Genomic DNA, 22,243 nt, shown 5'->3' on the forward strand with positions numbered 1-22,243 from the left:
GGGCTCTGAGGACTTGAAGGAAGGTGCAACCATTTAGTGGAAGGGACTTAGTCTCTGCAAGACTGTGTGGAGCAATTTCCTTACTGACCTACACTGGAAATAATCTTTCAGTGGGTTAAGCCATGGAGCTTTGGGGATTGTTTGATAAGCAGTTAGCCTACCCTACTTGTTAGAGGGCTCAACTCACATCTTCCTCTTTCCAGAAGTCCTCTCTAACAATTCCAGTTCACAGTGACCTTAGAACCGTTAACACATGCCATCTGATTCATTAAACCTGGTGTTTAATCATGTACTTTTGTGTGTTATGATTTAAACTAAATATTACCCAAACTGCATTCCATGGAACACTACCATTTAAGATAATGTTGCTAGGTATTCCATGGAAAGGGGTTCCATAAGTAAAAAAATTTGAGGGACGTTAGGTTGAATGAGTCTCATGTTCACAGGACTTGCCAAAGTCCCAAATGAGATAATGGGACTTGCATATGCTTAAAATGCAGTTCTAGAATACACTGTTTCTCATTTTGATCATGAGAATTTTTTTCCATAGATTATAGTTTGGGAAGCATGCATATTACCCTTTCACTTGTGTGTGGGGGGGTGGGTGTATCTATATATCTATATCTTATGCCTTCTATGAGGTTACAGTTCATGAGGAAGTGAATTTATTTTTCTCTGATGCTCTGTGCTCAAAGTATGAAACACCATGCACACAGTTCCATAGTATCAGCGTCAAAACTTGGCCTGGGGAAGAGGTAGGTGGAAGGCTTCAAGGAGGCCAACATATGAGTTGGGCCTTAGGAAATGAATAGAGGTTTTGTAGCAGGGAAAGAACAGGTGAGCAGATAAGGAAAAGCATCCCATGTGAAGGAGACCACATAGACAGGCCCACAGAGGCTGGGGAATGGTCAGAGAAAGGAGACTCAGTCTTAGAATGGAAATCAAACAGACCACTTGGATTCTGACTTTGTAAATACGTAACCTGTAAGCTGTAAAGCTGTAACCCAGTCACCTCTGGCACCCCCTTTGGAAAGAGTAGACACCACTCCCTCCTGTACCCCACAACTGGAGGCCCCTGGAGGACATGGGTCATGTCTTATGAATCATTTCAGCTCCCCGTTCCTTTACATAGCCTGGGACGCAGGTCTCCCTCTCTGAAATTTCTCATCTGAATGAGAAAACACAACGCTCCCAGGATGGCTATCACACCTAAATTTTAAAAATGCCGGTAAAGCATTTAGCACAGTGACTGGCACACAGTCTATGCTCAAGAAATGCGAGCTGCCAGGATCACTTGCTTAGTAAATAGTTGGGGAAGGGAGGAAGGCAGAAGGGGAGGAGGGAGGGCAGGACACTGGCAACAACAGAAAGAAGGCTGAGTGGAATGCAGCTATCCTATTTCATTCTCCCACTTAGCTAACCCTGGGACTCAGATGCCCTTTACCCTCTGTTGCAGGAACAATCCTTCCTTGGCTACATTTCTCAGAGTGGTTATTTTGGAGACCCTGAAGTGAGATATTGAGTTAAACATCAGTGCACACTGCCAAGGGCAGGGGAGCGTACTGCGGCGGGGACAGAGTGGAACAGAGGGTCCTTTTGGGAAGAACACCCGCCACTTCTCACACATGGCAGCCAAGGCCTGTGGGGCCCGAGGGAGTGTGGGGAAGCACTCTGGAGGGTTTACTCTGTCCTTGGCCCATTGGTTCCCAGGCTCTGATGAAGGAACAGAGAGAGCCTGGCCTCCTCAGTGGGAAGACTGTGTACCTGACAAAATTGTTCTTTTATGATAAAATTCATCAGAGCGAGAGGCCAGGGAACCAAAAATGTGGGCTGGGTCTGTAAGGAGAAATGAATTCCAGGGAATTTGATGACCAGCTCATCTGCCTGAAGAGACACAAGGATAAGAAGATGGAAATGTCCACATCTGTGGCCTCTTCCCTCTTTCCCCTCTGCCCCAAGGGAGCAGCAAGTATGGCCAGTGGAAGGGTCTTGGGTTAAGGCAGGAGGCGTGGAGGCTGGTAAGAGGAAGAAACACCCTGATGGGCTGCTTTCATGGCCTGGGTCAAGGTGGCCAGACGGCTTTTCCAGAGGAATGATCTCTTTGCAGACGCTTTGCTCCCAAGGCCCACAGCCAAAGACCTGTCGAAGGGGATCTGGAGCCTCTTCTGGAGCACGTCTACTGCCCCTGGGCCCCACAGGAGAAGGCTGCACCATCCCCAGGAAGGTGAATGGGGATCAAAATCCTCCAACCTTACCTTTAGGTTTTTGGGGGAGAAGGTGCTTAAGTATATATTTATTAGGAGACTGAAATATGATTCCTATCCTGAGCTAAGTAGTTTCACAAGTAAGAATCAAGGAAGCTATGGGGCATCCTTGTCAAGATGCACAGGCCAGAAAACTACTGTAATAGGGAGACTAGAAACATGCTTGCCATTGGGGGTTGCTTAGTAAGTTATGGCAATGCACGAAAAATTATACATATAATAATTGTATAATTTAATTTAATAGTTTAAAAATTTAATAATTCATATTAATGTCTAACTAGTAGAAAGAGAGACGGGGGAAAGAGATGGGGAGAGGAGGAAGGAAGCACACCAAAATTAACACCAATTATTTCAGGACAGTGTGACAATAGGTGATTTTTTTTTCTAGTTTCAAGTCTGGGTGTCAGGAGGGAATTCACCTTTGTTTCTGTTAATAAAATAGTTTCTCACTGTAAAAAAAAAAATGCAGAATACCATCAAGAGGAAAAGAGAAGTAACTGGAATCATGGGTGATCTTCATTTTCTTCCCTCATGCTTTTCTGTATTTTTAAGTCCACTATGAGGGATTTACTATTTAAGTGAAAATAAGCAACATGTGTTCATATTTTAAAAGGCCAGCCAACTCCAGAAATAACTCTCTCTTTGTCTCTGGGAAAGCACTGGAATTTCTGCTACTGGGCTGGACCTTTGTCTTCTGGCTCTGTGAGCACCGGAGTAAGAGTCTTAAGACCCAAAGATTAGCACAGGACCTTAGAAAAGTCATTTACTCTCACTGGGCCTCAGTGAATCTATCTGTAAAATGGGAACATCTGCTTTGCTTCCTGCAAAGAGCCTTTGTGAAGATCAAGTTCACAACTTACTCAACTGTGAAGACCCACAGAGATGTAAGAAAACAGACTCCAGATGAAATGTAGACACTCTCACTCAGTTACACTAAACCACTAGAAATGAAAACAGCTTCCAAGTCATTTAAAGATGAAGAAGCCATTTGCCGGCAGAGATTAAGTGACAGCCCATGTGATGGTGGCACTTTCCACCTAAGGAGGATGTCAGAACTGGCCCTGGCCCTGAGTCCAGCCTGAGCTGCTCCTCCCTGGAATCCTCCACCCCCACAAAAAATGGTGAAGTTCCCCCATCCTGGTCTTCTTCTCAGAAACCAGTAGGGAACCTGCTCCCCTGCCCACCAGACACAGGACACAGTCTGAGTTCTTTGTCTGGTACATCAGACCTTTTTTTTTTATTACTTTTTTAAAGATTTATTTATTTATTTGAGAGAAAGAGAGAGAGCAAGCACAGGGAGGGGCAGAGAGAAACTTTAGCAGACTCCTTGTTTAGCTCAGCTCAGAGCCCAGTGCAGGGCTCGATGCAGGGCTCAATCTCACGACCCTGAGATCATGACCTTGAGATCATGACCTGAGCCAAAACCAAGAGTCAGATGCTTAACCGACTATGCCACCTAGGGGCCCCACATCAGACCTTTTAAAATCTGGCCCTCACGCCTAATGCACTAGCCAGTCATTTCAAAATATTCTGCATTTCAAAATATTCTGGATACTTTCAGGACACTGGGTCTTTGCACAATTTGTTCCCTCAGCATCTTCTACTCAGGGTTTAGGATCTAGTTCCAATGTCACCACTGCCCTGCTGTACCTGGCAGAGCTGTTAGTGGTTTACTGTTTCCCAAACCCCTGCCTTAAACCTCTGTAGTTGTCTGAAGACAGAAAGAAAGATGATTTACATATATATGTGTGTTTGTGTGTATGTGTGCATACATACATACATACGTATATATACATATAAACAATAGTTTCCGGAGGCCAATCCATATTTGCGCCAACAATAGTAACGACCATGATAACCATGGCAGTGATGATGTATAAGAAGACACCCTACAAATGTCTGTCCTACAAGCAAACAAATGAAGACACATTCCTGGGGATCAGGGAGTGGAGTAGGGTCAGGGAGGGGAGCACTGAAAGGGTCTGATTGGAAGGGCCACCAACACGGAGACTCACAGGATGGTCTGCATCCAGTTCCGCTCCATAGCTGAGAATCTGATTGGCAAATCTGTCGAGCTCTTGAATGGTTCTTGGGAACCAGGGCACTGAAACACAGAAAGGGCAAAGTCCTGAGCTGAAGATTGGCAGGACATGGCCAAAGGCCTCACCAAGGTCAGAAGCATGGATCAGCCCCAATTAGACAAACCAATGGGGGGAACATGGGGTCCCATATAACCCCCAACTTACTATAATACAAAAGTTAACGCCCATTTTTCTTGGAAACTATAATTTTTTTTTTAATTTCAGCTTTGTGGAGGTTTACCTGACAAAATTATAAGATAAAGTATACATCATTGTGATTTGACATAGGTACACATTATGAAAGCATTTTCCCCATCTAGTTAATTAACACACACATATTTATTTTTCGGGGTTAGTAAAAACACGTAAGTTCTACTTTCTTAGCAAGTTTCAATTATATAATACAGTGTTATTGACTACAGTCGCCATGTCTTATACTAGGTCCCCAGATCTTACTCACCTTATAGCTGAAACATACCCTTTTACCAACCTCCCCCTCTTTCTCCCAGCCCCCAGCCCCCGGCAATCACTTATCTACTGTCTGTTTCTATGAGTTTGGTGCTTTTTTTTTAGGTTCCATATATAAGGAATACCATGCATTATTTGTCTCTGTCTGGTTTATTTCACTTAGCACCTTAGAAAATAATTTTAAAACATCTTCCCAAACATATTCTTTTTCCTGAAGATTTTCTCTGAATTATCTCAAAATTTACCTCCCTCCCACCTATTATGGTATAGTGGGGTGGTTTTTGATGGTTTTCTTTAGTAGCAGAGTATTACATGTAACCCCAGAATATAAATCAGATAAAACCAGAGCTGTTCTGTTTTATGCAAGGATAAGCCCATGAGACCCCATCTTCCTATCACATATCTCCCTCCCAAAGTTTCCCAGGCATCATCGTGGCAGAATCTTTGATGCCCAAGCCAATTTGAAAGTCACTGATGAAACAGAATGGAGTCAGGCAGTTTAGGATTTGACAGTGCTTTGTAGGACCTAAAGAACCCACAGGCTTGCTTCTGGAGTAGCCTAGTGGGGGAGTAGGTGAGGCCTGAGCTGTGTGGCCTACGGGGAAGAAGACACATGGAGGGTGGAATTGTTCCAGGAATGAACAGAGACTAGGACCTTTTGGACTGAAAGGTCCATGAGCGGAGAAACCATGAGTGCCTTGTAGTTCAGGTGCCCGGAGGAGAGGGAGGGCTTGGGGGTGGGGGGTGAGAAGCGATGGAGGAAGGAAGGAAGGAAGGAAGGAACAAATGAACGAATGAACGAACGAACTCTGGGTATGCTAACTTGTAAGGCATTCACAACAGTAACTACAGTCCATGGAGCGCCAACTCTGGTCTAGTTGCTGTTTCTGATTTCTGAAGTATCTCCAAAATAAGAAGGCATCATGATCCCTATTGTACAGATGAAAAACTGCAGCTGTGAAAGTATAAATAACTAGTTGAAGGCCACACAAGAAGTAAGAAAGTGGTAGCTCCAGGACATGGGAGGCTAGGGGAGCCAGAAGGGAGGCCAAGGCATCCAATGCTTCTTCCCCTGAAACGAGGTTTAGAGGAAAAGATGCTGAACTTGGAATCAGTAAGGTCCGGCTTGGAATCCAGGCTGCATCTACTTGCTTTTGCTCTCTGTGCCTCAATCCTAACTGTAAAAATGGGAATAATAGCCACAATAATAGGAAGAGTAGCAGATGTTTTTTGAGGCCTTACCACGTGCCAGCTACCACCGTGCTTACCATTTTGGTGGAATATCTCTTTTAATCTGAGTATTACTGTGAGGAGTACATGGGAATGTAGGCAAAGGGCGCAGCACAATGTCTCGCCCATAAAAGGAAGCTTCTCATCTCAGGCAGGTTATTTCGGATTCTGGCCCTGCTCAGGTGGGGCGGGAAAGCACACGCTTGCCATCTAGTGGCCAGACTGGGGAAACGCCACCCGTGATCTCGACATAGAAGAGGCAGGCAAGAAATCAGCCACATTCCACCAAAACGAGATGCTTATTTCAACAGCATTAACAAAGGGCCATTTAGAGCCTTGTTTCCATAGACGTGGGGTGCAAGGCTGTCTGCCCCATATGTGAGTGATAAAAAGTAACACTGAGTGCTGTTCTAAATATTTCACCTGTGAGGCGGGTACTAGTGGTCTCCCCAGATCACAAACGAGGAAGCTGAGGTACAGAGAGGTTAGGTGGCAAACCCAAATACAGGTTTTCCTCTGCTAGGAAACAGAGGAGTCAGGATTCAAACTCAGGCCTGGATGACTCGGTGGTTTCCATTGTGACCATGAATCCACCCCGCCACTCTGGGGGTTAGAGCACATTGTTAGCTGGGCTCTGGAGCCTGATTGCCCGAGTGTCCTTGCCGTCTACCACCTGGAGGTTCCATGCCCCTAAAGCCCAGCCCACTTCTCAAGGCTGGCTCTCTGTGGCCAGTCACAGGAACAGACCTTGCAGTCGTATTCCAGCTAAGGCTTATCTAGCACTGGCTAGCTGACAGGCACTGTCCTAGATGAGTTATTTACCACCTCACCCAAATCCACATAGCAACCCCAGGAGCTGGGTGTTATTACTATCCCCATTTTATAGATGAGGATGTGGAGGAACAAGGAGGATAAGTCTCTTCATAGACCTCCTGGGTCCTAACTTCTAGACTTTGGAGTCTGAGATGACTCAGCACCAGGCTCTGCTCACCTAGCACAGCACCCGGCTTCCCACTTTGTCTCTGGAACATTTCTCCAGGCTTTTTTTTCTTCTTGAGCCCACTGCTTTATCTTGTACAATAGACCTCTGTTGTCAGCACTGAAAATGGGGTCTATTCCTTACTCAGGTTTGGAAGGACTTGAGAAAGGACATCTACTGTAGTCAGTCAGGGCTCAGGATCCCCTCTGAGACCCTTCCGGCTTCCCCAGAATGTCACCATCCCATCACCTCTCTTCCAGGGCACCCCTTCCCCACTCATTCGTTCTCTCTCTTGCCTGAGAATCATCCATAATTCCAGCAGTCACAGTTGCCCCCAGAGACACGGCAAGCCAGCCTTGTGTTGCTGTCACCAACCTTCTGACTTGGGGCACCCTTCACCTTGTCGAAATAGATTCCACAAATAGATATTCAGCACCTACTACTAGGGCACTAGACACTGAGGGAGGCTTCACCTCTGCGGTGCTTATGTTTTAGTGGGAGTGGGCGGCCAGAAAGAAATAATAAATACATTTAAATAGATAACAATGCCAGGCCGTTCTTGAAGAAGAAAGTGGGGTAAGAAGATGGAGAGGGAGGGGGATACTATTTCATATATCATTCTGTGACTCCAGACCCCAGAGGGAGGGTCTTGGTGCCCTGTCACTGCCTTGCTGTAGCTCAAGGGGATCTGGGATAGCCAGGGTCCATCCTTAGTCCAGAACTGGCTCCCCGTTTGTCTCCGGGAGAGTCAGTCCGGCAATCATCAAGACCCAGCACAACAGGGCCGGCCACCTCCGGCTGGAATGCTGTCTCTGTACTTACTATCTGTGGCACCCAGAACAAATTTGGAAACGTCTTTGTGCCTCAGTCTCCCTAACTGTAAAAATGGGGATAATGATAGCACTATACCATACTACTTGATTGGAACAATATAAAATTAAGCAAGTGAATATGTGTGTTCACTGAGAACAGTACTGGTATATAGTAAATATTGTTACTGTTCACTTGCAAGCTCCTGGGAATTTGTTAACCCTGACCTTAGCTTAGAGAGCGGAGTAGAAAGTCTTCAGGCGAGACTAGAAAATCTGCTACTTACTTTGTTGTGTAATTGAGCAAGTATTTTATCTCTCCGAGCTTTAGTGTTTTATCCACAGTATGGATTAGAATCATCTTTCTATATTACTTCATTTTTGCATGAATTAAATACTATAGCAAATGTGACACATCTTAGCACAGTGAGTGGTCTGCTGTAAGTGCTTTTCTGTATTAACCATGAAGGTGATGAAGAATTTAATCATGGTGATAAAAAAGGAAGAAAAAGAAGGAAGAGGAAGAAGAAGAGGAGGATGAGGAAGGGAAAAAGGAGGAGGAAGAAGAAAGAAAGGAGGGAGAGGAAGAGGAAGAGGAGAGAAGGGAGACTGGGGTCAGAAGCCCGTTCACAGTCAAGCTCTGGTACTAACAGGCTTTCTAATCTTGGGCCTCAGTTTCCCCCTTCCATACAATGTGAGGTACTGGATTCACTTGTTGCTGTAATCCCTTTTGGGTTTTGTATTTCAAGCCCTACCAGAATGCTGTGAAGGGCTGAGGCTGGCCAGAGGGGATGTGAAAATATACTTCTAGTTCAATCAGTGTGTCCATCTTGCTTGCTTCTGGAAATATAGTCACTGCGTTTGTTCGGCCCCCAAAATGCATGGCACCTCCCATTTCCCCTTCTCCTCTCACCAAAGGAAGCAGGTTCTACTCCACAGATACAAGTGTTTTTGCCCCACCTGCATTCAGAGCTGTGTGTGCGGCCGTCTCCCCACTGAACGCCAGAGGGCAGCAGAACCGGCATTTTTTTCAGCTCTGGGGGTTTTGTTTTTTTTAGCTCTTCCAAAGGGGGAACACTAGTTGGACCAATTGGCTTAGCTCAGACCTCTAGGTGGAAAAGAAAAAAAAATCAAAGAACGTGAGAAGATCGCAAAACCTCAAAGGATTCAAGTCTTGGCAAAGAGGAGACAAAGGTGGGAGCAGCCCACCAAGCCCCAAGCCCTTGTCACAGATACTGTGAGGGACCCCCAGGCAGCACTGCAAGGCTGTGAGGTGCTCACCCCTGTCCAGGGACCTCTGGTCACCACCCAGAAAAGGCCCAGAACACAGCCAGGTTGGAGAAGCAGCAAAGCTTGGTGGGCTAATCATACAGACTTCAGAGCCAAATCACCTGGGTCCAAATCTTGCCTCTGCTACTTGGTAACTTTGGCTATGAAGCAAGCAGTGTGAAGACCCAGGTACTAAAGGGAAGGAGACTACAGAGGACCCCAGACAAAACAGGACCAAGCCTTTACCTTTTTGTACGAAGCCTACACTTTGTTTTACAGTCTATCGTATTTACTTCTTTCAATACTACACATATATTTGTATACGTATATCATACATACTCATATATGCAGGTAGGTGTGTATCTCAGAGTTCAGAGAGGCAGAACCACTGCATGTCCCTATATCTACATATCTGTATTTGTTTCTATGCACCTGTAAGACCATTAACCTCCTGTGTGATGCCGGAGCTTGAAGTCCCCAGGGCAGGAGACAGAAGGGAAAACCAGTGTAAAATGGAGGAGATCAAGGCTGGAACCCCACAAGGACGGACAGAGAACAGCGGAAGCCTACAGTTGGTAGACTCCAGCCATTCTTGTCACCTCACCCTTGATGGAGCTGGTGGCCTGCAGAAACAGGGGTCCTTCATCTGCAGTTGAAGACATTCACCTGGCCCAAGGGCTGGTGAGGATGAGAGGCTCCAGGGAAGGTGGACTGGTTGCAAGCCCACTTGTAAAGCTTGCACCTTATCCTGTGCAAAAGGTTTGCACATCCTGGGCCTGAAGCTGGCAGGTCTGTGTCCAAGTTTCATCTCTCCCACCCACAAACTCTGTGACTCTGAGCAAGTGACTTGATTCCTGAGACTCTGGCTTCTCCTCTGTGAAATGGGAGAGACAACCAATTCCTGGCCTGCTTCCTTGGTTGGGGTGAGAAGCGACTGACTTGCAGTAGGTCCATCTGCCATCCTTACACTTGAACCTCACAAAGAAAACCCAGAGACACGTCTCTTGTTAAGGACTGCCACAGAGGCCACTGGTGGCAGGGTCAGGGTTCATACCTGTGAACCTGGGATCTTCTAATTTTCCCAGCCAAAAGTTATAGCTACCTTTTTTCCTTTGAAGTTAATTTTTTGAGAGCTTAGGATGCACCAGATACAATGCTAAGCGCATTACTTCCATTGTTTTAATTCTCAAAGCAATGCTAGGGGGTAGACATTATTTTTGCTTTTCTGATGAGCAAACTGAGGCTCGAAGAGGGGAAGGAACTTGGTTAAGATCACTGAGCTCACTGCGGAATGAGGACTCTGAGAACTGCTCTGCTCGGCAGGCTTAGAATAAGGTGGGGGGCAGCAGAGGGTTGATTTTAGATTCCTAATCTCCCATCTGGAGACAGAAAAGAGGTGACGAACTAAAGCAGGAATCTAAAGGGCTTGGAGAAAACCCCTAGGACAGCCCCGGGGCCTCCCCATCTCCCATCCCAACCCTCCCTGGATTTAAGGGTAGTAACTTTTTAACACTGAAGTTCTCAGCTCTTCAAAGACACCCTCACATTTCCTTTATCTTCTTCAGTGGCGGTGCCGGGCCTCTCCCCCACCCTGGCACAGTGCTGGGAATAGAGACTGACCCTGGTGACCCAGGCCTTCGTCTTGAAAAGTTAAATCAGATTAGCTCATTAATGACCTTTGCAAATATCTCCGCGGTGGGCTGGCCTCTGTGGGCCCCTCGACTGCCTCACGGGCCGCTGGGCTCAGCGTTAATGAATGACTTGGGCAGGCTGGTGCAACAGAGGCCCTCTGTGAAGCCAGAGGCACTGGAGGGGGGCAGATCATTAATAAATATTGATTTGGCTCCAAGGGAAGCAGCCTGCAGGAGAGCCGACCCTGGACACCCACGTCGTGGTCTCATTAAGTCAGGGTCAACTGCTCAGCCCGGACGCCGAGGGGTGGCTGGCTCAGGAGGCTCCTGAGCAAGAGGCCCCATAGGCCTGGCGGGAGCCTGCTTCCTGGCCAATGGGTCAGAGAAGGCCTATTAAATTTATAGCAGTTTAAGGTGCAGGCTGAGTCCCATTAACTCCCTCCCTCCACCAAACGTCCACCAGCCCCAGGGTCTAGCCAGCAAGGCACCCAGTCTTGCTCCAGACTTCTGCCTCCAGCCTGTCTCAGGGAGGGCAATAAATCCTCCTTTCCGGGGCCCAGAATAGAAGAATGTTCTCAACCCTTCCTTCCAGGCTCCTGGATGTCTCCTCTGAGGCAAAGGCCCCCAGCCTCTTGGGAAGCATTGGTGTGCTGATCCCAACAGCTCCCCCAAAAAGAGAAGGGTAGTATGCCAACATCCTGTAAGATGAAGTCTTTTGAGGGTTTTATTTTTCTCTTTTAAGGAGCTTCTACTTTTTTTTTAAGATTTTATTTATTTATTTATTTATTTGACAGAGAGAGAACACAAGCAGGGGGAGCAGTGGGCAAAGAGAGAGGGAGAAGCAGGCTCCCTATTTAGTAAGGAGCCCCATGGGGGGCTCGATCCCAGAATCCTGGGATCATGACCAGGTGCCCCAAGGAGCTTCTACTTTCTTTCCAGAGAAAGGATGCCCCTCAGGAAGGTCTTGGCAAGAACAGGTGAACCAAATTCTGGCTGTTGGTGCCAAACTAGTTCCTTCCTCCTCCTGGACAGAGCAGAGGAATGGTGGGTTCAGGGCTCACTTCTATCAGTGACGTGACAGGCAAAGCATTTGAACTCTCCATTCACATGTTAAAATAGAATAAAAACCAAACAAATAAAAGGGCCTTAGCATGAAGTAAAGAGGTAAAAATGTGTTGAAATAAATCAATGATGGAACGAATGAATGGATATGTGTGAAATCATGAATAAATAAAAGAATGACCCGCAGCATCCTTTATTCCAATCACCATCCTAAACCGGAACTATCCTCCCAGTATCCTTTTGAAGATGTCACATATCTTATAAACATATCTACTGGCAAGTTGCCAACTATATCCCCAGATACAGAGTTCTGGTTCCTAAAAGCTTACATTGCACTCAGTCTGAGTACCTGCCACTTACAACTGGAGTTATGGACAATCTACCTTGAAAGCCTCTCGCATATTATGTCTGTCTCCCTCCAGGTGTCCCTCCCTGACCCTGCTCCCCCTTCTCCCTACCATGCCCCAGACTGGCTTCAGTGTACCTCCTAAGAGCTCCTGATGCAAACCACACTTTCCTATTCCTGCATATCTCATGCCACATAGGAACTGCCTACTAGATTATAAGAAACATGAGTCTAGGCACCATGTGTGTCTTTTTCCCTACTGCATCCCTATCCTGTGGCTGACACTGAATGGGTGTTCAATGAATATAAGTTACACAAATGAATGATTAACTGAATTAGGGCATAAATGTGGATGAAAAAGAAGGTCAGCAAAGCTGACTGTGGTCTTTGAGGAGTAGTGAAGGAAAAAGAAAGAAACCCTCAAGAGTCAGTATTTTAATAAGTAAGAGCCACATAATTTATAAAATACTAAGGAAAGAGAGAATTCCAGGGGTATCATGGATTAAATGATTAATCCATGGTTAAATGCTACAAAATTTTCAAAGAGGATACTGGTTTGGGTCATGGGTGTTGCTAGAAGGGTAAGGAAGAGGAGAAGAAAAGAAAGAAGGAAGCGAGAAGAGAGGGAGAGAGGAAGAAGGAAGGAACCTGCATGAGAAGCTGGCCTTCTATCTCTTAGACCAGTACCATTTCCAGTATAACACATAGCCAAGTGGATAAGAGTAGGCATCAAAAGCACATTCACAGGAAGTAATATTTGGAACTGATAGGTCATTCCCAGCACCCCTCACATCATCCCACACATGAAGCTGTCTCCCCACCTGCCAGGTGAAGTTGGACCCAGTGAGGGTGTGGCTGCCACCAACTCCCTGTATGTTAGCCTGGTCAGTGTCCATATCCACGCAACTGGCGGCGCCACATAGCCTAATAGTTGGCTGGTGTTGTGGATCACAGAGCCCCTCCCTACTGAGGCTTAAGGATGTCTAAATTCAAGGGCTATTCAACTCAAGCAAGCTCAATCTATCAAACACCATAACCTTCAGAGTATCTTGTATGACTTCCTCATAAGCCCTAGAAAGTGGCCAAGTTGGTCTTAGCTCTATTTCACATATGAGGAACAAGAGATAATGAGGTCACCCAGCTGTCAGGGGGTAAGATGGGATTCAAATCTGGTTGGCAGTATACAGAATAGGAGTCCAAGTCCTAATTCTTGACTCTAAATTCATGGCTTTTTCTGAATCGCTATCATGCTCCCTCAACCCAACATGAATGGCAAATCAACATTGTTACAATCATTTCATATTCTCTTATCACCTCCTATCACACCTGTCACACAGAGAAAAGGTATTTGACAGGGTAAACTTGAAGGGCTGCATGGATTGTGGAATCTTCATTGTTCCAAAGGAGCACTGTGTCTCACATTGAAAATGAGAATACTGTTAGCTTCTTGCTCTAGCTATCTGAGTTGGCTGTTGCAAAGCTTAAACGAAACAACCTAATAGGAAAGAACTTTGAAAACATTGGGTTGGGCATGCAAATAAGGGATCCCTCTTAGAAACAGAGTCTGCTTATAAATTTATGATCTTCCTTAGCTTGAAGCCCTGCGACCTGGCAAATGGCCTGGGCTCTAGAAATAACATTTGCCCTGGATCTTCCCTCACCAGTGAATAGAGCTGCCTCTAACAGACTGCAAGGGAGCGAGCCCCATACCAACAACACCAGCTCTGCTTCCAGCTCTGGGCTTGGTACACACCCCCTGCTTTGGCTTATCCTCTTAGCTGTGGGTCTGCTTGTACCAGTGAGGCATGCCGCTGAGATAAAAGTCTCATCCCCAGCTGTCATGACTTATGACAACATCAACGCATCCAGCAAGCATCCAGGTGTACTGAAAAAGGCTGTCAATCCTGTGTTTTTATAAACATGCAGATCCTTTGTCTCCTGAAGACCCAGGGCCACAAACAAGCACCTTGAGCCCTGAGAGGTGCCCTTGGGGCAAAGCCGAAAGTACAGGAGAAGGTTTGGAACCAAGAAGAGGACAAAGGGAAGAGGGCAGCACAGAACATAAGAGCAGAAGAAGGGAGAGAGGAAAGGCGGGCATGAGTGGTGGGCATGGGGAACCCCCAGCCATCTGGAGCCCCCTACAGCCCTAAGCACCTTCTCTCTAAGGGTCCTCAGCTCCTTGGGAACCATGATCCCTTTGAAAATCACTCTAAAAGTATGCATGCACATGCATATGTACCATCTTGCCCACAATCCCAGGGGTCTTCCAGGCTCCTCCAAGGAATTCTAGCTTTAGTCCCCCGACAGGTGATCTGAAACCTCAGCCTTACCTGGGCCCTGCGCATCAGGGTAGCACCACTGGAGCAGCAAGGGGGCTGGAAGACAGGGCTGGCAGCGGGGAGGGGTGTGTGAGGGGGAAGCAATGAGTGTCATGATGCTGCGTGTGTCTTCTCACAATAACTGTTTCCCTTACATCACTGCTTCAGGATTCAATCCAAATGGAAAAGCAAAATTGTAAGAGCCCCCAGGCCAGACAGATAGAAACATAGCTAAACAGACAGACGGACAGATACATAGATGAATAAATAGATAAATAGCCCTTCTGTTCCCCCACAGAAAATACAGTTGTACTGGCAGCGTGGACTCCCTTTGCCCCCACTGCAGGACTCTTATAATTACCACAGCTTGAACAAAATCCACCAGATGTCCATTCGCTCTTGGAAAATAACTCCAATCGGATAAATTTCTCAAAAGGTGATAATCCTATACCTCCGTCTAGCCAAGACATTCTGTCCGTCTGCTTCTCCTGGCTGCAATCTGCCTCCATGTAGGAATTTTCCATCCCCTTCTAAACATAATGTCATGCAGAAGACTCAAAGGGAAAGGTAAAAGGATTAGTAGATTGATCGATGGAAGATATTAATGCTCTTTCATGTTGGGTTGAAGAAGGATTTGAGGTCATCAGGAGAGAGGATAGCAAGAGAATAGACCTCAAGTATTCAAAAGACTCTCTGGACTAAAATCCTATTAAAGTCACATCAGCTTCTCCAGGAGGCATTTTAGAAGGATGGGATTTCTTTAACATGTCACCATAATTAACCTTCCCTTAAGCTGTTTTGGGTGGGGAACTTTAGCAATTAAGAAACTGAAAACTTTCATTTTCTATCACCCACACGGCCTTTTGAATGGTTTAAAAACAAGAGTGGAAAGTGGTTTAGCCAAATTGATTCGAGGGGTTCAGATCTCCCACTTCAACCTGCTGTCAGACTCACTCCTGAGATCTGAGCCCCTCAAAAGAAAGGGGCATTTTTGTCGAGCGAAAGAATCAAAGGTTCAGATCTACCATGATGCTTTTCTTCCTCTAATCATTCTCCCACTGAGTTCCGTGGAAAGAACAACTCTGCAAAGGGATGGTTGTTTTCCCCAGAAAGATCTGTTTCTGGGCCCAGACTCCAGTTCAAAAAATTGAGAAACCCAAAGAGCCGCCCCTCTCTGCAGGGGCGAGACTGTGCTGTTTGAGCACGGCCAGCACCCTGAACAACCGTTCTGTTCCGTGGACACGGGGGTCAGGAAACTGTGTCGGGGAGGGGCAGCCTGTAGGGGCTGGGATGATCAACCACACGAATAAATAAAATGAGACACGTGTGGTTTTCAAGGGTTAAGTCTACCAGGGTTGTCTTCAATAGGGCAAATGTCAACCCAGTTTCAAATGTCAACCCCCTGCCAGATTCCATCACCTTGCCCTCATGACAACACCTGTCCCTGGACTGTATTCACTTGGGTGTCTCCTCACGTTTGTCAGCCTGTGAGTGCCATCAGAACGGGTAGTGTTGAGCCCTTCTCCCCCCAGATCCTATCACGATGCCTGGTGCAGAGTGGGGCTTGAGTAAGCACTCACAACTGCACCGAATTCACTCTGTGCCTTAAGGCAAGTCATGGCCTCTGCTTTTTACAATGAAAAATTAAGGAGTCTGTTGGACTGCACGACCTCTGAGGTCATTTGCCAGTTCTCAGAATCTCTGAAAAAGTTGTTGTGTACGGCTGGCTTTTCATGGCTCCTGTGCTGGGGTCATGATTTATAATAACAATGATGGTAATGGTAAGAATAGAGAACATCTATTAAGCCCTTAAACATCGTCTGCACGGTTCTCAAAGCTCCACCGGCATTATTTCATTAATCCTACGAGGCAGACTCTTGTTCGTTTGATACCGTGGGAGATTGTGAAGGGTAGTCATTTGCCTAAAGTCACACCAAGTGTAACGTGCCCTAGTTCCGGAGTCAGGACTCCTAACTATCCTTGCGTGTTTCCATTAAGAACCTCCTTTCTGAGCCTCCAATTCAGGCTGCCCGCCCTTCAGTTGATCTACATATGTCTTCCCTGGCTCCCCAAGGAGCTGCCTGCCTGCTCATCAATTGCTTTGATTTCCTACCCCAGGACCCCAGCTGGCCCAGCCTCCACCTGCTCCAAGCAGAGGCAGAGTTTGCCCCAGGATCCGGCAGGCCCTTTGTCCTGAGGGCCTGCAGCTCCTGTTGGGAGCAGGTGGCCGGAAAAGCAAGAGAAGGCGTTCATCAGCAAAGCAGCTCGGGAGGTGGAAGGGAAGGAAGGCAAAAAGGGTTGATCTGAAGAGGAATTCCAAGTGCCTGCCCCTCAGTGACCTGAGCCCATGGGCTTGGCTTTCTACGCTCTGCAGGGGCAGAATCCGGGAATAAACTTCCTTGTCTTGGTAACAGCCACAGGAGGATGAGGGCAGAAAAAGAAGAGAGATCGCCTAGGAAGGCCTTGCGGGTATCTTTTAGAAAATGTTTCAATGGCCTGTGCAAAGAGGTGGGTGTTCTCTCATTTTAAGGCATCTCTGCCAATTAAAATGTTATTTTCAACTACAGAGCTGGAAACTCTCTTGACCCAAAGTCTTCACTGTTCTGGCAAAAAAAAAAAAAAAAAATTTTTTTTTTTTATTTTACAGTAGAAAAAAGTGTTTTGATTATTTAGGGAAAAAAAAGTTCATCTCAGCAATCAGACTCCTAAGTATATACCCGAATGAGTTAAAATTTCATGTCTACACAAAAACCTGCCCATGAATGTTCATAATTGCTTTATTCATGATCGCTAAAATTTAGAATATATAAAATTGCAGCAAAAGAAAGAAAATTACTAATATAAGAAATAGCTGTCTTGAGGAAGTGAAAAAAGCACATTTATTAAATGTCTAAAATATGCTAGGTACACCTCTAGGTCCCTAACATACCTCCTCCAGCTTAGTCCCCCACAGTGGTCTACCAGGATAGACACTATTTTTGCCAGTATTTTTTGAAGAAAATGTCAAGTTGCTTGTGTTGCAAAATCCTTCTGTTTCTTACCTGTGTCTTTTGTCTTATCTCGGGAAAGCTCATGGACAGTGGCACCGATGTCATGCCTCAAGATCTTGATGATGTTTGCCAGGACAGGCATGCTACCTTTATCCAGATAGGTAAAAAATTCGTACTCATCTTTCTTTAAACGTGAAGGTCTGGATTCAATGTGGGTCAGGTTTATATCATTCTCCTAGAAAAGAGAAGTGGGAGTGTGAAGGGGACAGTCACTGGAATTAACACAGACAAAACACACAACCTAGAGGGATGCCTAGGTGGCTCAGTCGGGTAAGCATCCTGCTCTTCGTCTCAGCTCAGGTCTTGATCTCAGGGTCACGAGCCCACATTGGGCTCCATGCCCAGCATGGAGCCTACTTGAAAAAACAAACAAACACGCACACACATAAAACCAGAGCAAAACACGCAACACAATAAAATGCAGAGAGAGGAGGAACAGGACTTTTTTTATATAAAAGAGTAGAAGAAAGTCCTTAAAGTAACAAAAGTTGTTTACTTGTCTGTGCAAAACCAAGTAATAAAAGGTGCAGGAAATAGTGCAAATGCTACAGAATTTAATCACATGGAAATCTGCTAAAGGCCTAGAGTTGCAAACCTAAGATTTTGGTTTGGTTCAAATGCCTAGGGCAGCAGTTTAGCAAAAATGTTTACATAGGGAAACCTCCTTTCCCAAATGAAATCCCTTGGAATCTCAATAATAATATCTCAGTAAATTGATAATACAGAAGCAACATTGCCCAGCTTAAATAGGGTCCCCGGGAATCAGGCTTATTGGGTTTAAATCAAAGTTCTCATATGGATTGTAAGATTAGACAATTTACTTTTATGTTTCTAATGCTCCGTTTTTCCATCTGTAATTTAACAGTATTAATGATACCTGCTTCATAAATTTGTTGGGAGCATTGGTTGATAGGTGTATGCATAACCCCGGGTACATGGTAAATGCTCAGTAACAATTAGCTAATAAAAATTAGCTGGTATAAAAATGGTAGTATAGCTACCATTCATATTTTTATATAATTACTTTTCATTCAGGTTATGCAAAAAATATAGGTAGCACCTCCCAGGTACTGATCATCCTTCCAGGTGGTTGGTATACATCAGTAAACAAAACAGACCAAGATAGTTTCCTTTCTAAAGCTTACATTTAAGTTGGGGGAGACAAATAACAAACATAAAAGATAACTGATTTATGTATTATTTTATAATGACTGTAATGAAAAAGCCCAAGGGAAAAAACACAAAGCAGAGCAGGGTGAAGGGGATAGGCAGTCCTGGGGGAAAGTGAGGACAAACTGTAGAACTAAATAAGGGGGACATAAGAGTCCTCATTGAGAAGGGAAGATTCATGTATATGTGGGTTTTATTAAACGCCAAAAAAAATAATAATCACTATAGCTACTCAACTTCCATGTCTTCGGCTGGTGATGTTTTAGCTATCATCGGTTTTGTCATGAAAAAGAAAAAGTCATTTACTTAAATTGGTCCTCAAATTTAAATGCATGGTAGTCATCTGCTTCTTACTCAGAAAATCTGATTTCATTGACAGAACTATTCTTTGTGAAGAAAACCAAGGAATATGCTCTACACTTCCTTAAAACAAATAATTAATAGCGTTTATCCCAAACATTTAAATGAACAAAGCATAACCTGAAAAAAAATCTAATTTGACTGATTCTATAATTCCAAAAAAATGAAATTCATCAATATTGTAGTTCAGGAAGTATTATTTTCTTAGGGGGGGAGGGGCAGAGGGAAAGGGAGAGAGAGAATCCCAAGCTGACTCTATACCCAGCATGGAGCCTGATGCAGGACTCAATTTCACAATCCTGAGATCATGACCTGAGCTGAAATCAAGAGTAGGACGCTTAACCAACAGAGCCACCCAGGTGCCCCAGGAAGTATATCTTTCTCCTTGATTGTTAAGGGCATATGGTTGAAGAGAAAACACTGATAATTACAATGATGACATCTTGTTGTTTTGATTATCACTTCACAGTTTAGAATTATGTTCTGTGACCTTCCCAACAAACCTTTGAGTAGGTTAAGGGAGTTGTAAAATATGCAGTCAGAGATGGTGATGCTTTTCCAGAAGTGGCTGGAAAGTTATTGGTGTTCTGACCATACTTCCTGCCAGGGATACCATGAGAATTCTGCAAATATCAGCTTTTATCATGACTATTACTAGTGGGCAAAGCAGAAAAAATGAAAACCTCTGGGTATGGCAAACACAATAATAAGTAACCCCACACAGGTACTCTTCCTGCACTTTCTTCCTCATAATCCCCGAGGGCACATGATAGAGCCATTGTTTATGGGCATCAGCTGCAGACAATCCAGCCTTGACAGTGATGGCCAGGGAGCCCAATGTGAGGGTCCCAACAGGAGAGGGAGAGTGTATGTGGAGGAGGGAAGACCAGAGAGATAGCAGTTGCTCTGAAGCTTTCCAGACAAACAGAGGTAACTTCCTAAACAAAGCAAAGAGCAATGTCATCCTTCTTGGCTCAGAAAGAAAGAGAAGCTCCACCTACTATTTGCCTAAGTTGAAAGTTCAAAGGAAGAGATAACCAGTTCCTGTCTTGTGTAGAGCAGAAAATACAGCAAAGCCAAGAACCAAGAGTGGACACACCTCTGGCATGCTTATTTGTTAGAGTGCAGCAGGTGATGGAAGGGGTGGGAAAAGTGGAAGGTGGAGACAGACTATAGGCTGTTGTGTTCAACACCCACACTCCACCCTTCACAAAAGCACTTCCAGAGAGAAGCCTCTCACTTTAGGAATAGCCATAAAACAACATATGCCCCATGACTCAGTTTTTATAGGTCTGGAGATCTAACTTATGGGGGAAAAATTCACCAAAATTCATAAACTAACTAACCTCCCACAATAGGGGAACAATTAGGAAAATTATAGTGGAATCACTCAGTGGAGATTATGCCACCATTGAAAAGTAAGTAACATTCACAAATCAATCAACATGATACAAAAGGTTGGTTACCAGAGAGGGTAGGAGCTGGGGGGGCAGGAGAAATAGGTGAAGGGGATTAACAGGTGGAAGCTTCCAGTTACAAAAAAAATAAGTCATGGGCATGTAAAGCACAGCATAGGGAATTAGTCAATACTATTGTAATAACTTTGTTTGGTGACAGATGGTAACTAGACTTATGGTGGGGATCATTTTGTAATGTATAAAAATATCTCATCACTATGAGGTACATCTGAAACTGATAGGATATTGTATGTCAATTATACTTCAGTTTAAAAAAAATCCCTCTGGCCCTCAACCCTCCGTCCCCAACCCCTGCTCACGCTCTCTCTCGCTCACTGTCTCTCTCTCTCAAATAGATTTTATTTATTTATTTGTCAGAGAGAGCAAGAGAGAGCACAAGCAGGGGGAGCAGCAGGCAGAGGGAGAAGCAGGCTCCCCACTGAGTAGAGAGCCCCATGTGGGACTCGATCCCAGGACCCTGGGATCATGACCCGAGCTGAAGGCAGACGCTTAACCAACTGAGCCACCCAGGTTTCCCAATAAATAAAATCTTAAAAAATAAATAAATAACAACAACATGCATAAAGCAGTGTCAGTAATCACTCTAAAATATGTAAACAGTAGTAGTTTATAGACGATGGGCCTACAGATGATTTTGTTTCCTTCTTTCTATTTTTTTATCATAGTTCAACTTCTCTAAAAATAACACTTATACTTTTACAATGAAAAATTAACTTTATATCTTAAAAGCTTACAATGACAACCACTTGGGAAAATACTTATGACGCATATAAGAATGTGATAATTAAAACATGTTTTAAAAAACTATGCCCAGGCCAAAAGAAAAAGACTAGAATAAAATGCATCAAAATGAGTTATTATGAGATTATGTACAACTTCTATTTATTTGACAAAAGTCTTACAATATTATTCATATAATGAAAAGAAAAATATATCTTTTAAATGTGAGTGAAATTTTTGGCTGAGAACACTCCGTCAAACTCTCTAAACTATTTCTTTCCCGTTTGAATCAATTTGTTAATAATTAACTCTCAAGTTTGGCATGCAATTTGCTTATTGGAGTTTTTCCAGCTTATCAGTGTGGATCCTTAGATACCAATAATTTTGGTTGCAAAGGGAGACTTTAGAAATGAACCTCCAAACCTGATTATGATCATAGTTACCTTTGGTAAATGAATTTTTATTTTTAAGCAAGGGGCCTGTGTAGGTTTACAAATTGACCCACATACACTCACCACATCTTTGGGTGAGGAACAAATAAAGAACACTTTCTGTTATTCCACATGGACATCTGGGTGGAGGCAAGAAAGTTGAGAGCTAAACATTTTGAAGACAATTTCATGATTTGTCCAATAGTGAATTTACGCATAAAAGATAACAGCATAACACCTTAATTAATCGGAACTCCTGAGCAGAGAGTGTGGGGACTCAGAGAAAAATAAACTGAAATGAATAGCCTCTTTTAATAAGGATTGGCCAGAAATACCTTCCTGTGCCCATCCTTGAAGAAAACCTTTCTAGGGGCGCCTGGGTGGCTCAGTCGTTAAGCGTCTGCCTTCAGCTCAGGTCATGATCCCAGGGTCCTGGGATCGAGCCCTACATCGGGCTCCCTGCTCCGCGGGAAGCCTGCTTCTCCCTCTCCCATTCCCCCTGCTTGTGTTCCCTTTCTCGCTGTGTCTCTCTGTCAAATAAATAAAATCTTAAAAAAAAAAAAAAAAAGAAAACCTT

At 44.7% G+C, this 22,243-nt stretch overlaps 1 protein-coding gene across 1 annotated transcript in view; it reads right to left on the bottom strand.

Moving 5' to 3' along the window:
• PAH (phenylalanine hydroxylase) overlaps positions 1–22,243 on the bottom strand; it is a 67,137-nt gene that overhangs the window by 28,625 nt on the left and 16,269 nt on the right. The window contains exons 3-4 of the mRNA XM_036104147.2: positions 17,499–17,682; positions 4,280–4,368 (exon numbers count right to left, since the gene is read on the bottom strand). Coding sequence (XP_035960040.1) covers positions 4,280–4,368; positions 17,499–17,682 — 273 coding nt within the window. The remainder of the gene's footprint in view (positions 1–4,279; positions 4,369–17,498; positions 17,683–22,243) is intronic.

The sequence above is a fragment of the Halichoerus grypus genome, chromosome 6 (assembly GCF_964656455.1).
Source record: "Halichoerus grypus chromosome 6, mHalGry1.hap1.1, whole genome shotgun sequence".
Classification (NCBI taxonomy): Eukaryota; Metazoa; Chordata; class Mammalia; order Carnivora; family Phocidae; genus Halichoerus; species Halichoerus grypus.